The 20415-nt window shown below is 40.4% G+C and overlaps 1 protein-coding gene across 8 annotated transcripts in view; it reads left to right on the top strand.

Annotated features, from left to right (window-relative positions):
* Nucleotides 1–20415, top strand: part of klc1a (kinesin light chain 1a) — a 45160-nt gene that overhangs the window by 9117 nt on the left and 15628 nt on the right. For 3 of the 8 annotated variants that reach the window (XM_086275008.1, XM_086275012.1, XM_086275014.1), the window contains exons 2-14: nt 76–163; nt 713–980; nt 1997–2227; nt 2570–2648; nt 8449–8677; nt 9447–9534; nt 12197–12298; nt 16286–16459; nt 16740–16839; nt 17101–17153; nt 17624–17691; nt 17912–18020; nt 19374–19508. In XM_086275008.1, the coding sequence (XP_086131134.1) occupies nt 135–163; nt 713–980; nt 1997–2227; nt 2570–2648; nt 8449–8677; nt 9447–9534; nt 12197–12298; nt 16286–16459; nt 16740–16839; nt 17101–17153; nt 17624–17691; nt 17912–18020; nt 19374–19508 (1665 nt within the window). In that variant the 5' untranslated portion in view covers nt 76–134. Of the gene's footprint in view, nt 1–75; nt 164–712; nt 981–1996; nt 2228–2569; nt 2649–8448; nt 8678–9446; nt 9535–12196; nt 12299–16285; nt 16460–16739; nt 16840–17100; nt 17154–17623; nt 17692–17911; nt 18021–19373; nt 19536–20415 lie in introns of all 8 variants that reach the window. The other 5 variants (XM_086275007.1, XM_086275011.1, XM_086275013.1 and 2 more) reach the window with 2 other exon arrangements.

Below are 20415 nucleotides of genomic sequence, written 5' to 3'. Positions count from 1 at the left end.
CCTAAGACCCGCTTTTTATTAAACAATCTTAAATGGTGATTCTTAAGTTTGTTTGTTTTTTTGTTTTGTTTTTAGAACACTTTACAAGTGGTAATCTTCAATCATGCTCTGTCTTCTACTACAAACCTCTGCTGATGCTGCTCTCACGAGCTTTTCAAAACAGGTGCTTCAGTCAGGGCCTCTTTTCAAGGCACCTTTGTGTGTAGAGCTGAAGAAGCACAGACTTTTCCTACCAATTCCCTCAAAGTGAGCTTCCTACACCCCTGTCCCAGTAGCCGTCCAGTCAGAAACACATTGTCTGACCTTTTCATAAACCAGAGCCGTTTCTTACTTGCAGCATAATTGATTTTATGAGATGAGTCATCGTCATGAAAGGCTGTTTATTTGGCCATGAGACAAGAAAAGGTCAGAGGATTGTGACTTTGAAGAAAAAGGTTACCTGTTTGTCCTTTAACCACTATGTCACATTTCTGCTGAATCCTGTTTTCATGGTCTGCTGTTAGTTTTTTACCATGTTAAACATCTGTGACAGTCATAAGACAAGTGGATACCATCTTTACATGACAACACGCTGTTTTTAGTGTCCGTAGAAAATTCTTTTCCCTCCCTCATTAGAGCCTGTAAGGAATCTTGTGTTATGAGGACTTCCAAGACAAAATATTTTAATGCAACCTTTTTTCCTGTTATGTTAATTTATTCGCTTTCTCTGCAGGATGCGTGAGGACATGTCCACCATGGTGTGTGTGAAGGAGGAGGAGGATCCTGGGGAGAAGCTGTCCCAGGATGAGATCATTTCCCGGACCAAGCAGGTGATTCAAGGATTGGAGGCCCTGAAGCAAGAGCACCACTCCATCCTGGAGGGCCTTCTGGGCACGTTGCGCTGCCTGAAGCAGGATGAGGAGGGCGTTCTCGTGGAGGAAAAATCGCACATGATCCGCAAGTCCCTGGAGATGCTGGAACTTGGGCTCAGCGAGGCTCAAGTATGTGTGTAGAGCTTCAGTGATTGGTTAATATCACTATGGATGTTAGACTGTTCTGTTATTCATTTAGGTTGGTCTGGGCAGGAGATTCAGGCAACAAGCAATTTAATCTACATGTCTTTTAACAAAACATAATAAGAAGGCAAGCTGTTTGTGAGTGGTTACACATTTAAATCTTCCCTTTTTAAGTTTAAGGATAGTAGGTTCTCTTCTTTCTACTTTCTACTGTGTAGAAAGGACAGCAGAGGACAGCAGGTGGTTTTCACCTGGATAATTAATATCACAAGTTCAGTGAAAACAGCAAGAATCTTGCCTTTACTGAACACCATCTTTCCTTGCAATAGACACAGTAAAAGGTAAAAATATATTCAAGTCCATAGTGGATTAGATCATTAGAATTCTCTTGACACGGGAGTGTTTCTCTCTAGCTTGTAATTCTACTTTTTGTTTGGTCGATTGGGGAAAAGAACATATAGAAGCTTTAAAGCCTTGAAATTATGCAGAATATTTGCTCTCGTCATTTCACTTCACATTTCATTTCACAAGCAGTGAATGAGTCAGCGCTGATTCATTGTTGATGCTTTAGCCTTTCATCGCCATCTCCCAGCAAGCTTTGTCTAATAAATATACAATACACCGTGCACACACCCCACAGACTGAATTTTCTACCTCCAGCATTTTTGCTTGGAGTTGTGGTAAAGTGTAATTTTCCTGCTCAAACACCCCTCATCTAATTACAGCCCTCCGAGCCTTTCACCTTAGACTGTATGCTTTTACCCAAAGTGCCTCACTCTAACATTAGTGGACACACATGTAGTTGTGATGGCAAGTGCACACTTACCCCTAGATAGCTTTACTATCTACCATCCACATGGCTTTGGTGGAATTGTTTTAGTAGACAACCTTCTACTACATATATTAGTGTAAATGTTGTTATGAGAGGATAAACCCAACTGTAAATACAAAAGGGTCTGTATGATTGCAGACATTGCAACATAACTGCCACCTCTTTGCAGGTGATGATGGCGCTTTCAAACCACCTGAGCTCAGTTGAGTCTGAGAAGCAGAAGCTGAGGGTACAGGTACGGCGACTCTGCCAGGAGAACCAGTGGCTAAGGGACGAGCTGGCCGGGACACAGCAGAAACTGCAGAAGAGCGAGCAGAGCGTGGCTCAGCTGGAGGAGGAAAAGAAGCACTTGGAGTTTATGAACCAGCTGAAGAAGTACGACGAGGACTTGTCCCCCTCTGTGAGTGCTCAGGGCTTAAGAATGTGTTGCGATGCTTTTATCTAAAATATGCGTGACCATCTTATCATTGGAACCAATATTTTGGGGGGTTTTCCCCCCAAGCACCTTATCAAAAGCGGATACAATCAAAAGATGTCAGTATACACCATCTCACACATTTTAAGTATGTGTGATCTAGACCCAAACTACAAAATGACTCTATCTGCTAATAGATTGGCAGTGTTTCTCTCGTCATTTAGAAACATTCAGCTATTTCATGAGCAATATCTCCTCCTTTTTGCTTTTGGTCCTCTCTCCCTTCACTGATCATCCTGCTTGCTCTCTTCCTCTCTCCCCTTTCAGGAAGAAAAGGATTCAGACTCTACCAAAGAGACTTTGGATGATCTCTTCCCAGATGATCAGGATGATCAAGCCCCAGGCAGTAAGTGCTGTACTTCTTCATCCTCTTTCTGCTTTGAGAGACTTTCACTCAATTTCTTGTCCTTGGACCCAAATATGAAATATAGTTTTTGGGCTTGGGATGTAGATTTCAGTGGCACACTCTTTATTAACTCCTAAATACTTTTGCAACTATAGAAAGAGAGAGCTGTGAGAGCTGTAAGTAAACTACTGTTTCCACCATATTAAAAAGTGGCATCTGAATGCTGTGACATGTAGTTTTAGTTTTTTAATCCCTGATAGACTCTACAGTTTTACCGCTGTAAAATTAAGATCGCCATGGGAACAGAGCTTTGCATCAGCAGCTGTCTTGTAATTTACTGAAGCTGAATCAGTGGATGTTTCCAGAGTCAGATAAATTGTGTAATACATGATGACAAGTTCTGGTGGTGAGCATGTTTGTGTGTCCAAGTACCACTCTCTTTCAAACATGTATGCGCCAGTTTTTTATTGCTGCCATTGTTTGTTACCAGCCTTTTGCTCACTGTTAGATGGGCTGGTCTTTTCAGTAGCTCATGATGTAAGACCACAAAGCTTTATGGCTGTAAAGCCCCATTAGTCAGGACCTAGTTGAGCCAGTGAAGTTGTGGCTCTGGATATCAAGAAAGGACTTAAAATGTAAATGTTTGTTATATCACGGTAAAAAGAGGAACCCATAAGAACTTCTCATCCATTATTTGGTAACATGTTATGTATCTTATATTACATTATTATAGTCAATTTCCAGGGGAGTTTGGTGGCGCAGTGCTTAGCAATGTTGCCTCAGAGCAATAAGACAGCAGTGGTTTGAATCCATTATCTGGCCAGAGCCTTTCATGTGGAGTTTGCATGTTGTCCCTGTGTCTGTGTAGGATGTCTCTAGGTACTCCGGCTTCCGCCCACAGTCCAAAGATAAGTAGTTACTGGGATGATTGTGTTGGCAATTTTAACTGGTAATTCTAAATGGGTCATAAGTGTGAATGTGAGGTGAAAGTCATTGTCTGTGTTAGCTCTGCTCTCTGTCTGGGGCTAGTGATAGGCTTCAGCAACCCTGAACTGGATAAGCAGAAGATGGATGGATAGTTATTTTCCAGATTAATTATTTGGACTAAATAAATGTCAAGAGGTAGTTAAAAAAAATAGGAATGGGAATTGATAAGAATTTAGTGACTCTGACGTTTGTGGATGTTCTCGTTACTCAAAGAAGTAATTTTCACAAAGAACACTTTTCTTAAAAGTGATGCACTACATTACTTAATTACTCCTGGGAGAAAGAAATTTGTTGTACTACTCATTATGTCACTTTCATGTTCTTCTGTAAAATGACCTGAAAGGGATCTTTTAGTAATTACCCTTTAAAAATATAAACCTGTAGCCAACACACCAACACAAATCTCTATCCTAATAATGACACACAGAATACTTAGCATTACACAAAGCCTCTCTCAGTAGAAGACAAAGCCAACAACACAAAGTAAAGATGACTTCAAAACGACTTTAAAATTATCGCCACTGTGATTCTACTGTAGAAACATGAACAGGTGGAATTGGAGGATACAGCCTGATTGCTCATCACTTTGTTACCTGGGCTGAGGTTGGCATTCACTCAGCTTCAGCATCACTCTGGCTTCTTGGCAAGCTTAGTGTTAGCATGCTGCCTCTGCAGATGCTTGCAAAGAGCCGAAGTTATGTTAGCAGCATTATGCAGCTGTTTCTGTCCTGGATTCAGAGCCAGTATTTTCCTCCTCCTGCACATGAACTGAAATCAGCTAGTGTGGGTGCAAATGGAACCGATAAACGAGAGTGACAATTCCAAGAAATTAGACTGACAGGAACTGGTTCTCCACTCCTATCCCTACATGTCATATTGTCTAAATTGCTGTACTGACTCAAATTTTTTTATTAATATTAATGAGATGATCTCCAAAAAATGCATTTGATGAATGCACAGTTTCCAAAACACTGGTTAAAGAGATCCCACTTCAGGGACAGTTTTAAGATTAATGAAAAACATTTGTTTTTTGCTCCCAAAGGTTTTATTTTCCATTTTTTTTCCCCTTTATTGCCCCATTTGCCTCATCCCGTGTGGTATCAGTTTATCAGCCAGTCTAATTTGCTGACAGACTGGGCTGTAAACGGTTTGCCTCTTGTGCTGTGTAACTGCTGTAATCCACCGCTTAAGCTAGACTACAGATATTTACGCTGCATTCATATTCTATTTAATTTAATGAAATCTTTTACAGTAAAAGCATTTCCTTTACATGGATCGCTCACTTCATTATTGTGGTTTTGCGTATTGCCCTTGGGAGGGTGGTGATAGAGCACTTGCTGTGAGCACCACTAAATGAATTATGATGAGACAGGAGAGTTTAATGGCATGTAGCTGTGAGCGAGAAATTGGTTGGAGAACAAGGACAAGGGTAATACCAGACAGACTTTATGCATCATAAAGCTTAATAAAAATGTATGTTGAGATCAATACTCCATAATTATTAAATAATGTGTTTCTCTTTGGAGATGGTGAGATACAAATGACACTGTAAAGGGTCTATATTGAGTTGGTCAAGGAGCATGCAGTTATTGCAGTACACCTGCACCCATTCACATGTCAACACATAAATGTTGTGTATACACACCCACACATACACAAATTTCTGCTTCTGCCCACATCAGTGCTTACAGTAAATACTGTCAGGTAGCTACATTTGATGACAATGTATATACATTTAAAATGAAGAGAAAATGAAGTGCCAGATGTGCAGAAGACTGGAGCTTAGAGAAGCAGCAGCTTTAACTGCTACAGAAAAGAAATGACCTCCCATACTGTATCGAATCAAATGAAGACTAGACAATACTCTTAAGAAGTAACCAGAGTCTTTCAGGTGTGAGCTGGTAAAGGACTGAGACAGAACTGAACTCGCAGAGACGCAGTGCTTCATCGAATGCCTTTTGCACTGGCATTAATCCTCTCTCTGTATGAAACTGAGCTGCCTGAGGCTCTGCATGAGCTCAGTGGATACTGGGTTAGTGCTGGAGTAGATTAGATGTCTTTCCTTTCCAAGCTGATTCAGACTGCCTGAAAAGCTTGTGGGGTTTTGGTAAATTGCTGTCAGCAGGAAGAAGACAATGGTGATGACATTCCTGCTTTTTTAAACCACTCAGGGTCTTATGCAATGTTTTTCTGTGCTAATATTTACATTTAACTCACTTAGCGTTGACACTAAATGAGTGTCACAGCCTGAAACATATTCCAGCATATTTGTGAATGTTTGGGGCAGATTTTAACTAGAATCATGCAAAGCAGAGGTCCGGCTCCAAAAATAGAGCATCCTGCACTTTTCATAGTGCGACACAGTGACTTTTTTTCCCCCCTTTGGTAACAAGTACTCTCCAACACAGTGCTAGGGGTTATGTAAATCGGGTGGGAGTACTCTTAACAAGCATGGAAAATGACTGCCTTGTCAATCAAAGCGCTAAGCATCATCCACATATTTACAGAAGTGCACAAAAATCATGTGAATAATAAATCTTAAAATCAAAGTCAGAATCGGTAAAGAATACCAACAAACTGGGTCAACAGTAACACGTCCACATGTAACACAATTCACTGCTCACGCTTCACTTGTAGCTGAGAATCATTTACATTGATGGAGTCTCGCTTCTGCTTCCTTCTTCCAGCAAGGGTTTGTCGTGTTTTGATGATGAAGTTGTGTTTTCGGTCATTATTCAGACGTTGGCTGGTTCCAGTTTCTAAGTTTTGAGGATTTGATGCGTTTATTTGTAGTGTGTGAGTTGACTACATACCTGCTGTTTTTTGTCCGTTTCTGTTCTGCTGTCACTGCGTTACTTTCCTGTGAACAGCAGCAAAGGCAGGCTGTGGTTTGCCAGCACTTCAGAACACCTGGAATCACTTCTCTGTGGTCATTGTTATTACTGCAGTGGGCGGCTCCTACTCAAAACCTTACTGGCTTTCCTTCAGAGTAAATACAGAACTGCTTGCCTTTAATAAGAAACCCCATCAAGTGGTTTCCTGACCTCTCACACATTCATGCATTCTTAGACACTCGCATATAGAGACAGAAAGACAGACAAACAGACTATTTATCACAAGAGACATTCCAGTCATGTCCTTCTGGCCCAGTTAAATGTAGCACTCAGGAGCTGGTACTTGAGCTGTGCGTAATGGGGAAAAAGAGGACATTGTTTATGGGTGAATAAGCTTGTTTGTGTTGCACATATGTTAAAAGGCAGCCAGTTTGTGTTTGCTCTAGTCAGCATTGACCCTTTTATATCATCTTAGACACCCACTGGTTTCAAATACTTCTTTCATTTTAGAGGAAAACTGTCACATAACCAGCCTATCAGCTTTCTTTTCACACGTCATCTCCTATAGAAAACTTCTATTAAACTCCTGTTATTAATAAACCTTTGTTCTTCTGTCATCCATAGTCACAGACTCATTCAGGTTATAAAGATTCAGCCATCTGAGCCATATTAATGAAATGAATGAACTGCAGTTTACAGTATTGCTATTTATGAATGATTAATATTTATTTTATTCCATGTGATGGGATATCAAATTTGCCTAATTGTGTAATGTTGTGAACTGGAAAAAGCAGTTTCACAAAATTACACAATTGCCATCTGGCCTTCTGTGTGGAATTTGCATGATCTCCACGTGTCTGTGTGGGTTCTCTCCGGGAACTTCGGCTTCCTCCCACAGTCTACAGACATGGGGTGAGTGGGGTTAGTTTAATTGGTGACTCTAAATTGGTCGTGAATGCGAGAATGGTTATCTGTCTCTCTGTGACTAGCCGAAGTGTCTATTAGCGGCTGGTGAGGTCTGATCGACACTGTTTATTTTTACAAAACAGCTCACAAAGCCTTTTGCTGCTCAGCTGGTAGGAATAGAGTTTCTTTTCATTTGAAGCAATTCATTATCAGGGATTGTAACATCTGTAACATCCTTTTACTGAATCAGCACAACTTGAATAATAAATATCAATATATATAGCCCTTTAGAGGTGGACTTGCTAGTGTGTTTTGGATCATTGTCCTGCTGCATAACCAAAGAACACTTAAGCTTGGGTGCAAACTGATGTTAGTTTTATGCCAGATGTAACAGGACTCGCACCTTCCAAAAAGTTCACCTTTTGTCTCGTCAGCCCACAGGATATTTTCCCCAAGTCTTGGGGATCATCAGGATATTTTTTTGGCTAATGTGAGACGAGTCTTTGTGGTGTTTTTTTTGGTCAGGAGTCAGAACTCTCCCATGGATGGCTTTTTTGCTCAGACTTTTTTTGTTTTATTGATGAATATGGGCTTTGTAATACTTTTCAAACTGATAGATGTCAGTGACTTTGTTTCTCAGGTATTTCTTTAGATTGTGGTGTGACGTGTTGCTTTTTGAGATAACTTTGTCACACAGGTTCTGTTAAGTGATTACAGGTGTGGCAGTAATCAGGGCTCGGTGTGGTTGCTGAAATTCGATTCAGCTTTCTGAAAAACAGGGTTAAAAATAATTCATTCATGATTTAACAGGATGGGACAATTTTTTTGTTGTTGTTTGATCTGAAACATGAAAGTGTGACAAATATGTAAAATAATAAGAAATCAGGAAAGAGGAAAATGTTTTCAACTTTTTTTTCCATACCTTTTCACAGCCCCGTGTACAGTATATCACATTACTCTAAATAGGTCAGATACAAAATACCAGGTTGTACTTAACAATCATTTTCTATACAGTGCAGTGATGGGTTTTTCCTAATTAATAATTCATTTACTTTCGTATTTTTTGTCTGTAGTCCAGCCAGCCCACAGCAGCGCTGCAGCAGCTGCTGCTCAGCAGGGAGGATACGAGATTCCTGCTCGACTGAGGACCCTCCACAACCTGGTGATCCAGTATGCGTCTCAGGGCAGGTATGAGGTGGCTGTGCCTCTCTGCAAACAGGCTCTGGAAGACCTGGAAAAGACTTCAGGACACGACCACCCAGATGTGGCCACAATGCTTAATATCTTAGCCCTTGTTTACAGGTAAACTCCTGCAACATCTAATAATATGCACATGCATTTTTATGTATTTATCTTTTTCTAATGAAAGCCGGTGATGTCCTGTTTTTAAAGAGATCATGTTGCTAACTGAAGCGAGGTGGTCTATATAATGAATGAATTTCATGCTCAAAGTTTTGTTTGTAGTCTGCATTGTTTCATAAACTCCAAAATCCTCTTAGACTTAAACAGCTTTTAATGAATTCTTGTGTTTGGAAGATATCATAAAAAGCTAAGATTTTAACATTGAGATAATAACAGCACACTTTGTCACCCTCACAACACTGTGACATGTCTCTTGAAACCTTTGGCAGGGATTCTTTAAGTGTTGTGTGACTGGCTTCTTAATCAGAGCTGGATGCTTTTGTCAGAACAAGCCAAACGTAGCCTGACAAAGATTTATAGGACAGTAACGGAAGTTAATTTTCCAGCCCAACTAGACAGGAGCAAAGGAATGACGCCTAAAACCTGGACAAATGTCGCACAGGATTGTTGCCATGTTTTTCCATTTACATAAATCTAAGCCACTGAACAATCAGCTTGGGCTTTTGATTTAGTTACCTAAAACAATGAGAGTCTGGGGTGACTTGTTGTCAGTACTCTTGTGCACTGGCTGTGGGAACCACTGAAGATGGTGGCCCATTAGTTGAACTTGTCAGCATAGTTTATGTTTGTGTTCATGTGTGCTTGTCTGCTATTCTGCCCATCTCTGTGTCTGTATTTCAGTCTAACTCTGTCTGCTTTGGTCTCTCAGGGATCAGAACAAATATAAGGAGGCCGCCAACCTGCTGAATGACGCTCTGGCCATCAGGGAGAAGACACTTGGCAGGGACCATCCAGCTGTGAGTGTATTTGTTGATACATTGCATGTAGGTCTTCTGTTGTGCTCTGTATTTCTTGCTTTAGACAGGTGAATGATGTTCTTTGTTGTTTCGGTGTAATCCCGTTGATATTAATGGGGATAGATGTGTTGCACTGTTTCACAGCATGAATTATTTCCAAATGGAGGTTGTTCTTACAGTCAGCGGTGGTGAAACATGAAGACAAATATAGTCATTTGTTAAGACATTCAGGCCACATCAACAGTATTGTAGGTATAGTTGGATGTATTGATTTCCCTTCTTTGAGAGCTTAGCACCATGAGTGAAAGGTAATTGGACCAACAGGTTGGAAAACCACACAGGGTAGCATTCTCTGCTGTAGAAAGAGCTCAGTGCTTTCATGCAATGGCATTATCATTTCTGAAACTGCTTAGGACCATCAAGTTCTCCACCAAGTAAGTGGTTGCTGTCAACAACAAGACAAATTTGCTAGGTCTTTGGTTCTTCAGAATTCAGGAATACTCTCGTCTTTGCACTTAGCTTAGCTCAGAGAAGCTGCTTTAGCTCTAGCTATAAAAATATCTTCTGAAAATTTTGAGTATGTGCCAGACTAGGTGCTTGGAACAATTATGCAAATGTTACATTGTGACAGATGAGTCACAGGACTGTGGGCAGTTCAGGAGCATTACTTTCTGTTGGAGAGAAAAACTCCCTATGGATTTCAGGTTTTGTAACTTTGCAGACATTTTACTTGCATTTGGGGGAAAATATATAAACAGCACTATAGAGTTTATTCTATTGCAGTACTTTAATGTGATCTGGGCCAGTTGATGAGTTTCCCTTCAGCACATGCAGCCATAAATCCTGGAGGCCCTTCCTGATGAAACCCAAGAAGCTGTGTATCCTCACAGTCTTAAACCAAGATTTTTTTTGCGTTAGGTGAATATGTTAACTACTATACTGTGGAGCTTCAGACCGTTTTTCTGGTTCATAGAAAATATGGTTGGCCCAGTGCACTTTATTACAGTCTTTATATTATTTATTGTAGAGCACATCTGTTTACTTCATATCACACAAATATCTCACAAAAAGCATAGCAACCTACCTCATACATTTAAAATGATACCGTAGCATGTGTTTGTCCAAGGCTGTGACAAGCAGCGTGGGTGTCATTAATAATTTACCCCGGCCTGTTCTCAGATTCTTTAACCTCTCTCTGTCAACGTGACTGTACGCATGCAGCAGGTTAACCCCAGCAGGCCTGTGTCTCCACTGTTCGGACCTTCGTCTCTCTTCACTGTGTGAAACAGAGGTTAGCCCTCTCCACGTCTTCCCCTTTTTTCCAAAGAAGAAAGTGATTTTTTTTTTAATTTATTTTTTTCACCCCAGTGATCCATCACCCAGACGAAATCTGACACATTACCTGATATGTGATTAAGTATAGTGATTTTTCTTCCTCTTAATCATATCATTTTTATAGAATTTCTTTTCTCTTCTTTCTGTTTTCAATGTGCGGTATTGTAAGCCACTTCTAACTTTAGCCTGACGGGCAAACAATATGTTGAGGTCATGTTCTCTTTCCTAATCAGTCGTGAACTTCTGGGTAAATCATGTACCGACACACATACATAGGTCAAAGTGGACTTGGACTATGAAAACTGGCTCTTGGTTTGCCACTAAAAAGAAAGGCGACAATCTGCTGAGGTAATTGAAAAAGGCGGAGTTGTGGTTTCGACTGTAAAGAGACACAAACACCTTGATTTTGAGGTCAAAACCCCACCAACTGAAGTGTCCAGTCCCTGAGATTCCCGTTGACGCTGCTACTTTGGCTCTACATGGATCTGGCTGAGTCTGACAGGGATGTTCAGGAGACATGAGCACTATGATCTGAATCGCAGTAGTGTTCTGCTTTCTGTGGATATAATGCTAAATTTAGTCGTCAAGTCTGTGTGTCGTAATGCTTTCTGAATCTAATTATAATTAAAATAATTATGTAAGTATGTGTCTGACTTTATGACTCTTAATACAAACACAAGATTTAAAAAACATGGATGTGAAACTGTGAATTTGTCTGTAAGATTTGAAGGCTTTAGGTTAATCATCGACAGGTTTGTGATCAGACTATATAATCTGTAGCTCCTTTGCTTTAAAAAAAAAAAGTTCTCTAAATGTTCTTTTTTATATTTTCACCATTTTTGAGATTGTGACATGAGGACAAATTAAGTCTTAAAGAGCAGAAAAAAGTGTTCTCAAACTGTAGGAGTTTTGTCCCTCTCTTCCTCCCATCTTCCTGAATAAGCTCCCGTTCCTCCCATCACTTCAACCCTCTGCCCTTCCTCTCGTTTCCTCCCACTCTGCTCACATGGCTGCCAGAACTTGGTGTGAATCAGAGATCAGTGCTCACCTCAGGTCCCCTCTGCAGTCTCCCCTCACTCGTCCTGTGTGCACATGTTGGAGATTCATCACTCAGCTGATTTGGATCAAATTACAGCCCGGCATAATCACTTCCTGTTTCCCCACATCCTCTTATTCCTTGTCAATTTCTCACTCATCAGACCAATGACACCACTCTGCTGTTGTAGACTCTTGCGGTTCCACACATTGTGCAAATGAGTGAACATGTCTATGAGGCCAAGAAGAATAGAGCATTGTGGGATAATAAATGTGTTTGTGTCCCTATCAGGTTGCTGCAACTCTCAATAACCTGGCTGTCCTGTATGGGAAGAGAGGGAAGTACAAGGAAGCAGAGCCTCTGTGCAAGAGAGCGCTGGAGATCAGAGAAAAGGTGGGTACGAGGTCATCAAACACTGTGATGAGTCGATGCACTAGCGAGTACTTTCACTTATAGACAGACTTTGTGCCCCTGTACTGAAACACTTCAGACTTCACTCAGAATATTTCATTTGGAGGCAGCAGAATGAATAGTAGGAATTAAAATATTCAGACAGCACTCAGCAACTGACCACTTGTCCCTTCAGCTTTTCATTTCAACACAGCAGATATTTACTATAACTGCAACAGATTAACTTGTTTAGAATATCTAAATTTTAAGTTTTGCACATAATTAACAACAGTATTAGCTTTTCATGTCTAGTGGCAGTCACTTGTGTTTATTGTTGGATTTAACAAACTATGGACACTATGTGACACATTTCGAGGCCTCATCATTAGTTTTTAGATACCACTGTGTTTTATTTGGGGGTGGTGACCATGTTTATGAGATGGTGAAGTGCTAAGTGTGTGAATGTGTGTGTGAATGGGTGAATGACTGAATGTAGTGTAAAGCGCTTTGGGGTCCTTAGGGACTAAGTAAAGCGCTATACAAATACAGGCCATTTACCATTTATGTTATTAGCTAACACTAGCAAGCTTGGTTAGCAAGCTGCATTTAACCGTGTTTAACATACACAGATAACTTGCTTGATGAGTGCAATAAATACTTGATTATACTCATATAAAACTGAACATAAACTTCTTGGACAGCTAATTTGTAGTTCAGCTGTAGCTGGCAGAAGTCGGGCCTTGCACACAGTGATCGGCTACGGCTGTTTGAGTTGGCATGTGTCCCCCCCCCCCCAAAAAAAAAGTCAACTATACTTGTTAAGAAGGATTAAAAAAAACAAAATTGATATGTTGTGATATAATAGATTTCAGGTTGGGGTATCACCAACGACTGAGGCCTCAGAGTAAAACAGCAGTTGGCCAAAGTCTGGAATTAAAAAAAGAAAAGCAGCAGTGAGTCTTTGTTCTTTCCAAAAAGTGTTTTAATATATATATATTAGAAAGTAAATGGTAAATGGCCTGCATTTGTATAGCGCTTTTCTAGTCCCTAAGGACCCCAAAGCGCTTCACACTACATTCAGTCATTCACCCATTCACACACACATTCACACATCTACAAAAACTACATAAAACTCATAAAGTCATAAAGTCTGTTTTTTTTTTTTTTTTTTTTGTTTTGTTTTTTCCTCACTGCTTGCATAAGAAATAAACTGTAGTCAACCTCCTTTATGTAATTTCTCCTCTTTTTTTTTTAAAAAATTTTTTTATCAGTATTCAGCCTTCGTCACAGGGCAGGCTCTTTATCCTGAGCGAACGCTACTGTTTTGCCTGTATTAATTTGATACTTACAAACGAGCCGCAGGAGACACTTTCTGTTGTTTATGCTCAGCTCTTGCCTTTGAACAAACCCACTTCTCCTTCGTCTCCTTGAGAATGCAACGTCAGCTTTGGTTAAGCCGAGGCATTTAATTTTTTTTTTTTTTTCTTCATGCTTCTTAAACTGAGATGATAATGCACTTGCTTAAGCCGGAGTGGTTTTGCACATGCAGGGCATTGCAAAGTGACTGCAGCAGAACTGCTGAATCAGAAGGATGTTTTTTTCCCCCTCTCGTCATTCCGCCTTTTTGTAGAAACTCTGGAAAATTGTGTGTGTGTGTGTGTGTGTGTGTGATATCCTTTTCACTTTGCCCTCACTAATCTGTCAGGGCAAAGTAAATTGCAGTCTGTATCTGTTAAGAAAGTTGTTGAGAAAAAGGAAATATGACTCATCTTAAAGTTTCCCTTGTGAAGTATTGAGAAAGTGTTAATACTTCTTGCTTTTAGCCTTTAGAATTATTTGAGTTCATGGCAACAGCAAAAATGTGGAATGCCAGCAGCGTTATTCTTGTAAAAGATTCAAGATAATAGAAACTTGCAGATGACAGACTGCATTTAAACAATGGATGTAGGGTCTGCTATGTAAAGTGAAGCCAGTATACAAGTGTCTTAAATATGTTGTCTTTGTAATGGTCAGCAGTATGAATCCTCTGGTTGCATAAAAAATTCTAGTCTATGAGAAAAGTGTCCTTGGCCTCCTTCATAAGTGAGTAAGGAAACACTTTACCTGACAAGTTTATAAGCTGATCACTAGTTTCAATTTTAGTGTATATACCATTATATTCATTTTGAAAATTGGTCCCCATTATGGTAAAACAACAAGTATAAAGGAGGATATGCTTTAGGCTGGGTCTGCCTTGTAATCACCTAGTTGCTACCACATGAGCACGCAGTGTGTTGGTTTCTCAGTCATGCATACATCACATCTGGTTTCAAAACACAAAGACGGTGATTGCAAAAATGAAAACAGTGATGAAATCTTTTTTGCTTGATTGTGTTTTTTCAAACATTTAGTCTATGCTATAGTTACTCCAGTACTCGAATATCTGCAATTATAGATAACTTAGCAGATCTGCTACCTGCAAGAACTTGCAGCCTTTCCTCTTTTCCTCATATCTGACATTTTCAGTACCAAACCAGAATTTTAAGGTTCAAATTCCAAGGTTTAAGTAACTAATTTTTAATTAGAAAAGGGCGACCAGAACATGTATGTAGTGTGTTTACTTTGCCTGAAAGCTTTCAATAAGCCACAGAATTTTTGCAGAACATTTGGTGGTTGAAGGCATCAGTAGGCATGATCAGATCCTCAGCAGTTTTGTGGTGCTGATGGCAATCTGTTTTCTAGCTAATGCTGTTTACAGGAAAGCGTTCAGATGTGTTATGTGGTGCAGGAGGAGGCGATTTAGGCCAGGCCTGAGTGAATACTGTAGGTATCTCCGCTCACACAGCTCTGCACCATCCTGTGGATCAAAGACGCTGTCGGTCTCCAGCGGGGAGGGAGGGGGGGAGGGAGGGAGGGAGGGGGGGGATCATCCTGCAGTTCTAAGACCTCACACAAACTTACCGAGCAGTAAACTGAAACTAGAAATCAAAACAAACTAATTGTTCACTTGTTTTCATTTACAACCATAAACGTGACACTCAGGGTGGTTTCTTTTTAACTGATCAGATCCCTTTCCCAACAACACCAGCCACCCATGTGTGTTCACTGATTCCACCCGTGCACATCCTTTTCATTTTCTTCTCTGTTTTCTTTCCTTTCATCCACCTATGATTGCTACATCTTTACTGGGCAGTTAGAATCATATAATAAGAAAAAATGTGTGTGTGTGTGTGTGTGTGTGTGTGTGTGTGTGTGTGTGTGTGTGTGTGTGTGTGTGTGTGTGTGTGTGTGTGTGTGTGTGTGTGTGTGTGTGTGTGTGTGTGTGTGTGTGTGTGTGTGTGAGAGAGAGGGGGGGGTCATTTAGCATCTAGCCCCAATACATGTCTTTTAGTCTTGCTGCACTCTACTCTAATGACCTTTACTCTTCTTAGCTCACAGGAAGAGGTTGCAGTGCTTAAAGGCTGTTTCTTAATCCAGAAGTGGTTTTTTTTGGGGGGGGGGTTTGGGTGTTGTTTTTGTTTTGTTTTACAGCTTTATTTTTTTTTTTATTTATTAAAGCAGGTTAGTAGCCTATTAATCCACAAAAGGCCAAAATTCCTACGGAGGCATGTACTGTATGTAGCAAAGGCTACAGGCTTGATCCCCAGTACTCTAGACCAAATTTACACATGTGACATCTTCTGTGCACACTGCTCCAAACATACGTGTAGTGTAATCAGCGGCACTACAAACAGAGTGCAGCAAGTCAAAGCAGCTTGGCAGGAGATGAAACAAACATTTCCAACGTATTGACAAACACCCTTCCGGTCTTCCTGGAAATCCAAATTTACAACATTGGACCTGAGGATTTAAACTAGGTTGCACATTTGAATGTTTACACTAGTGAAACTCAGTAGAAGGCGCTAAATCCGTCTGACCAGCATTTCTCATGTTGGCTAAGTGTTACTGACCAAATAGCACATGGCAGAAATGGGTTGTTTAAAGTTCATATCTCTTCCTCTTTTGTCCCAGGTGTTGGGCAAGGACCACCCAGATGTGGCCAAGCAACTAAACAACCTGGCCCTGCTGTGTCAGAACCAGGGCAAGTATGAGGAGGTGGAGTACTACTACATGAGAGCCCTGGAGATCTACCAGACCAAACTGGGCCCAGATGACCCCAACGTGGCCAAGACCAAGAACAACTTGGTGAGAAGGATGGAAGTATTTGTCAATTTGCGGAATAAAAATCAATATCTGCAGATGACAAGTGGCATGAAAATGACAACTCTTTTTAAATTATTTTATTTAAAAAAAAAAAAAAAAAAAAAGGAAGAAGAAAAAACTAATTCAGCTTCTCCCAGTCCTGTGAAGCTTCTTGTGTGTTGCTGACATCCCATTGCTGGACCTTACTGCTAACTGCTGAAGAGCGAGCTCTGACTTTGCTCATTCGCAGTGTCATGTTGTTCTTATTGTTTGTGTTTTTCAGGCATCCTGTTACCTGAAGCAGGGCAAGTTCAAGCAGGCAGAGACCCTGTATAAAGAAATCCTAACCCGCGCTCATGAACGGGAGTTTGGCTCTGTTGATGGTACAAAGTGCTCACACACTTTTTATATTTCAGACATTGCAGATAGTAGCTTAAACTTAGAGTAACTTGCATGCATGAACAACTTTATAAGTCTCTCCTTTGAAGTAAAGGTTAATATGTTCAGGCTGCTGTTATTTTAGTGAAGGATGGAGCCGAAAAGAAACAGAAAACAGCACTTCAGAGTCAGAGTGACTTTTCAAAGGTGTCTCTAGCTGCTTATCTGAGTTTGTCAGGACTGATTGTGTGTATGTTTCTTTGCAGATGAGAACAAACCAATCTGGATGCATGCTGAGGAGAGAGAGGAGCAAAGCAAGGTGAGAGCCTGAAACATATATACAAGTATAATTGTAATTTCTGTTGTGCTTTCTTAATTTTGGGTTTCAGTGTTAAAGACAAAACCTTATAAATGCACAGGATCAAAACACACCAAGTTTAAAAAAAAAAAACTTCTGCATTAAACTTCTCTGAATTCTTTTACCTTATTTAACATGGAAATAAGAAAGACTGACTTTACAAAGATTGGATTAGGATATTAAGTCTCAGTAAAAACTGATGATGATGGTCCGAGTCCTTCACTCTCCCATCTAAGAGTTCATTTCATGGTTTAATAGGTTTAGATGTTCTGGGGAAGAAGTACTGATCCAATTATAATCCCACTGCTAACACTTCTCCATGTAAACTGACTACATACAATGTAAGCGGGTTGGTTTCCATCCTTAAATGTCTGATTTATTATATCATATATGCAGATTTCTTAAATCTAAACCAAATTGGTGTTTCACAGGGGAAGCAGAAAGACGGTTCACCATTTGGAGAGTATGGAGGCTGGTACAAAGCCTGTAAAGTCGACAGGTCAGTGTTTTTCCACGGAGTAAATATGGGTGATACTCTCAGCACAGGAAGCAAACTGATACATGATATATATAAATGTTTACACATAACAAAATGTAGTAAGCAATTAAACCAGCTGTGGCCAACCATCTATAAGACAGTCGTGTTGTTCTTGTTGTTTTATTTTCTTTCGCCAAAACGATTTTCTGTGACATTAAATTTCCACCGGTTGTCGTTTCAGCCCCACGGTTACCACCACCCTGAAAAACCTTGGTGCCCTCTACAGGCGGCAGGGCAAGCTAGAGGCAGCTGGGACCCTGGAGGAAGCTGCGATGCGTTCCAGAAAGCAGGTGTGGCCTCTGGATAATGTGACTAACAACACAGGACTGTAGATATAGAAGCAGATGACTTGTTATCGGTGCTCAGATGAAACGGGTCCGTTGAGCATTTGCGTCACATTAAAAGGCAGAAAATGTGTGAGCTGCTGTGAAATTGGAAAAATGCAATGCACTCAGAATCCTGGAGCGTAGTTTGGTTTCTTTGGTGTTGTTTTTAGCTGCCCCTGATGGTGTTACTTATGAGACTTAATGGAGTCTAAGTCCTGCAGCTTTTATCCTGAATTAGGTTTTCCATCAACATGTAAACATTGAGTTATTCAGTAACAGACACACATGTTATTAAGATAAAATTCCCCATTGTCTTGCTGAAATTACAGCTGTAGAAACTAAAATAACATTTTGGTAATTATTACAATAATTCCATTATAACTAGTCGGATCTGCTTTGGGGCCTCGTTTTAACACCACAAACTTCCTTTGATATATTTGGAGCGTTGTCATTTTTTGCTTGAGGAAAGATTCGATCCCGATATGAATGTAACCTTTAATCAGCATTTAGATAATACAAGTGGAGAAGGTTTTAGTAGAAATAAAATAAGCGACCAGACTCTGCCAGCATGATTGTTTGGCAGTGTAACGTCCCGTGTTTGTTTTTCCCTCCTTGAATAATTAAACGCTCAGGCAGAGTCACAGAAAGTACTTTGTACTGTGGTGTAACCGTATTGTTGGCCAGCTTTAATTACGCAAGGTAGCACTGGAAGTCACCAGCTAACAGAAAAGCTAATTTAGCTGCACTGGCACCATGGGTTTGCTGTTCAAGTTTCACTATATTAGATGCTTACATGTATGTTCTTTTAATCACATGGTTGCAAAATTGTTTTTTCCACCAAACTGAACGTTTAAAAAAGTCTTTAAGATTTCTGTAAATATCAAAACAGCAGTAAAGATAGTCAAAAATGACATTCTGAGATTTCAGAATGGGCAGTGACTTCTTAGGTAGGTGCTTTCCTCTAGCTCCATATTGAAAGTGTGCTTTTTCAAAAATGGTTTAACTGAATTTCTAGTGGTCAGCAAGCTAATTTACCAATAATTAGTTGGATTTTTTTTTTTCATTTTCTGTCCTCTGCCAGGTTTATTCTGACTGCTAATCAGCAAATCCCAGGTGCTGGGTTTAGAGCAGCAGGCAGTAGAAGTCAATAGATTTAGTATTAATTGGATTGGATGAATTAGCACTTGTTGCTGACAGCTGTACAGTGTATCTGTGTAGGTGAGGCTGTGCTGGAGGTCCGACTAGTACATGGGTTTAGCTTATGCTTAATTGGATTTGTTGAACTGGCATTTATTTATTGTTGTGTGCACACATCAGGGTCTGGACAATGTGCACAAGCAGCGCGTGGCTGAGGTGCTGAGCGAGCCGGAGGCCCGAGAGAAGCAGCGAAGCCGCGAGAGCCTGAATTCTGACACGGTGAAGTATGAGAGCGGGCCAGACGGCGGCGAGGAAGTGAGTATGAGCGTGGAATGGAACGGGGTAAGTACAGTACACAGCCCTCGGCACATTACTGAGAGTTCTCAAACCAGGGACACAGACATGTCGACTTGAAATAACTCCTCTATCTTTCTGGACTGACGTCATCCACAAAGTCATTTTACTTGTTAAAGTTTCCTCAGCACAGAAACTATAATAAACACAGTTGTTAATGTAAATGCTAAAGTTTGGTCACATTGAGCTGGCTTGGATTGGATTATTTTATTTGCTGTCAATCAAGCCAACTGATGGTTCCCTATAAAGTTATAGTGAGAATGAGGGGCCACTGGAGGCCAGTGAGGGGATTATCTCTTCAATTAGGCTACGTTCACACTGCAGGTCTTAATGCTCAATTCCGATTTTTTCTTTGATCAAATCCGTTTTTTTTGTCTGCTCGTTCACACTACGAATAAAATGTGACAGCAAACGCGCTCTAGTGTGAACGCTCAAAGTGGCCCGCATGCGCAAAAGAAGACGTCATACACAACGCGCTCTGTTTAGACCCAGAACAAACTATATTGTTTGACTGATGGCCTTAATATAAAGACTTCGGACTTCATGTTTCCCGATTTTTGCTTTAAGTTATTTTGTTATTTACATAATAATGTAGATAACCTAATAATGATCCTTAGGCTATTGCTGTTTTAGAGGAGAGGTGCTTCAAAGGATAGTTGCAGATTTCTGTCAGAACCTGCAGGTTATGCAGTACAAATAAAATGTTAACGTTTCTCCAACGTTGTCTTCCCAGCAGTTTCACCGGATGGCCAGGAAGCGTTCGCGATGTCTTCTCTGGCGCGGATAATTGGCGTCTGTCTTGTGTCAGTGATGTAAAAGACGGATTTAATGCGACTTGACCGTTCAAACAGCAGTCGCTTTCTGAGAC

The sequence above is a fragment of the Aulonocara sp. 'chitande type north' Nkhata Bay genome, linkage group LG19 (assembly GCF_057382095.1).
Source record: "Aulonocara sp. 'chitande type north' Nkhata Bay isolate Kocher_YH1m ecotype deep benthic linkage group LG19, A_spYH_male_GT1.1, whole genome shotgun sequence".
NCBI classification, from domain to species: Eukaryota; Metazoa; Chordata; class Actinopteri; order Cichliformes; family Cichlidae; genus Aulonocara; species Aulonocara sp. 'chitande type north' Nkhata Bay.
Note: the sequence above shows the minus strand (reverse complement) of the source record. Positions and strands in the feature narration are given on the sequence as shown.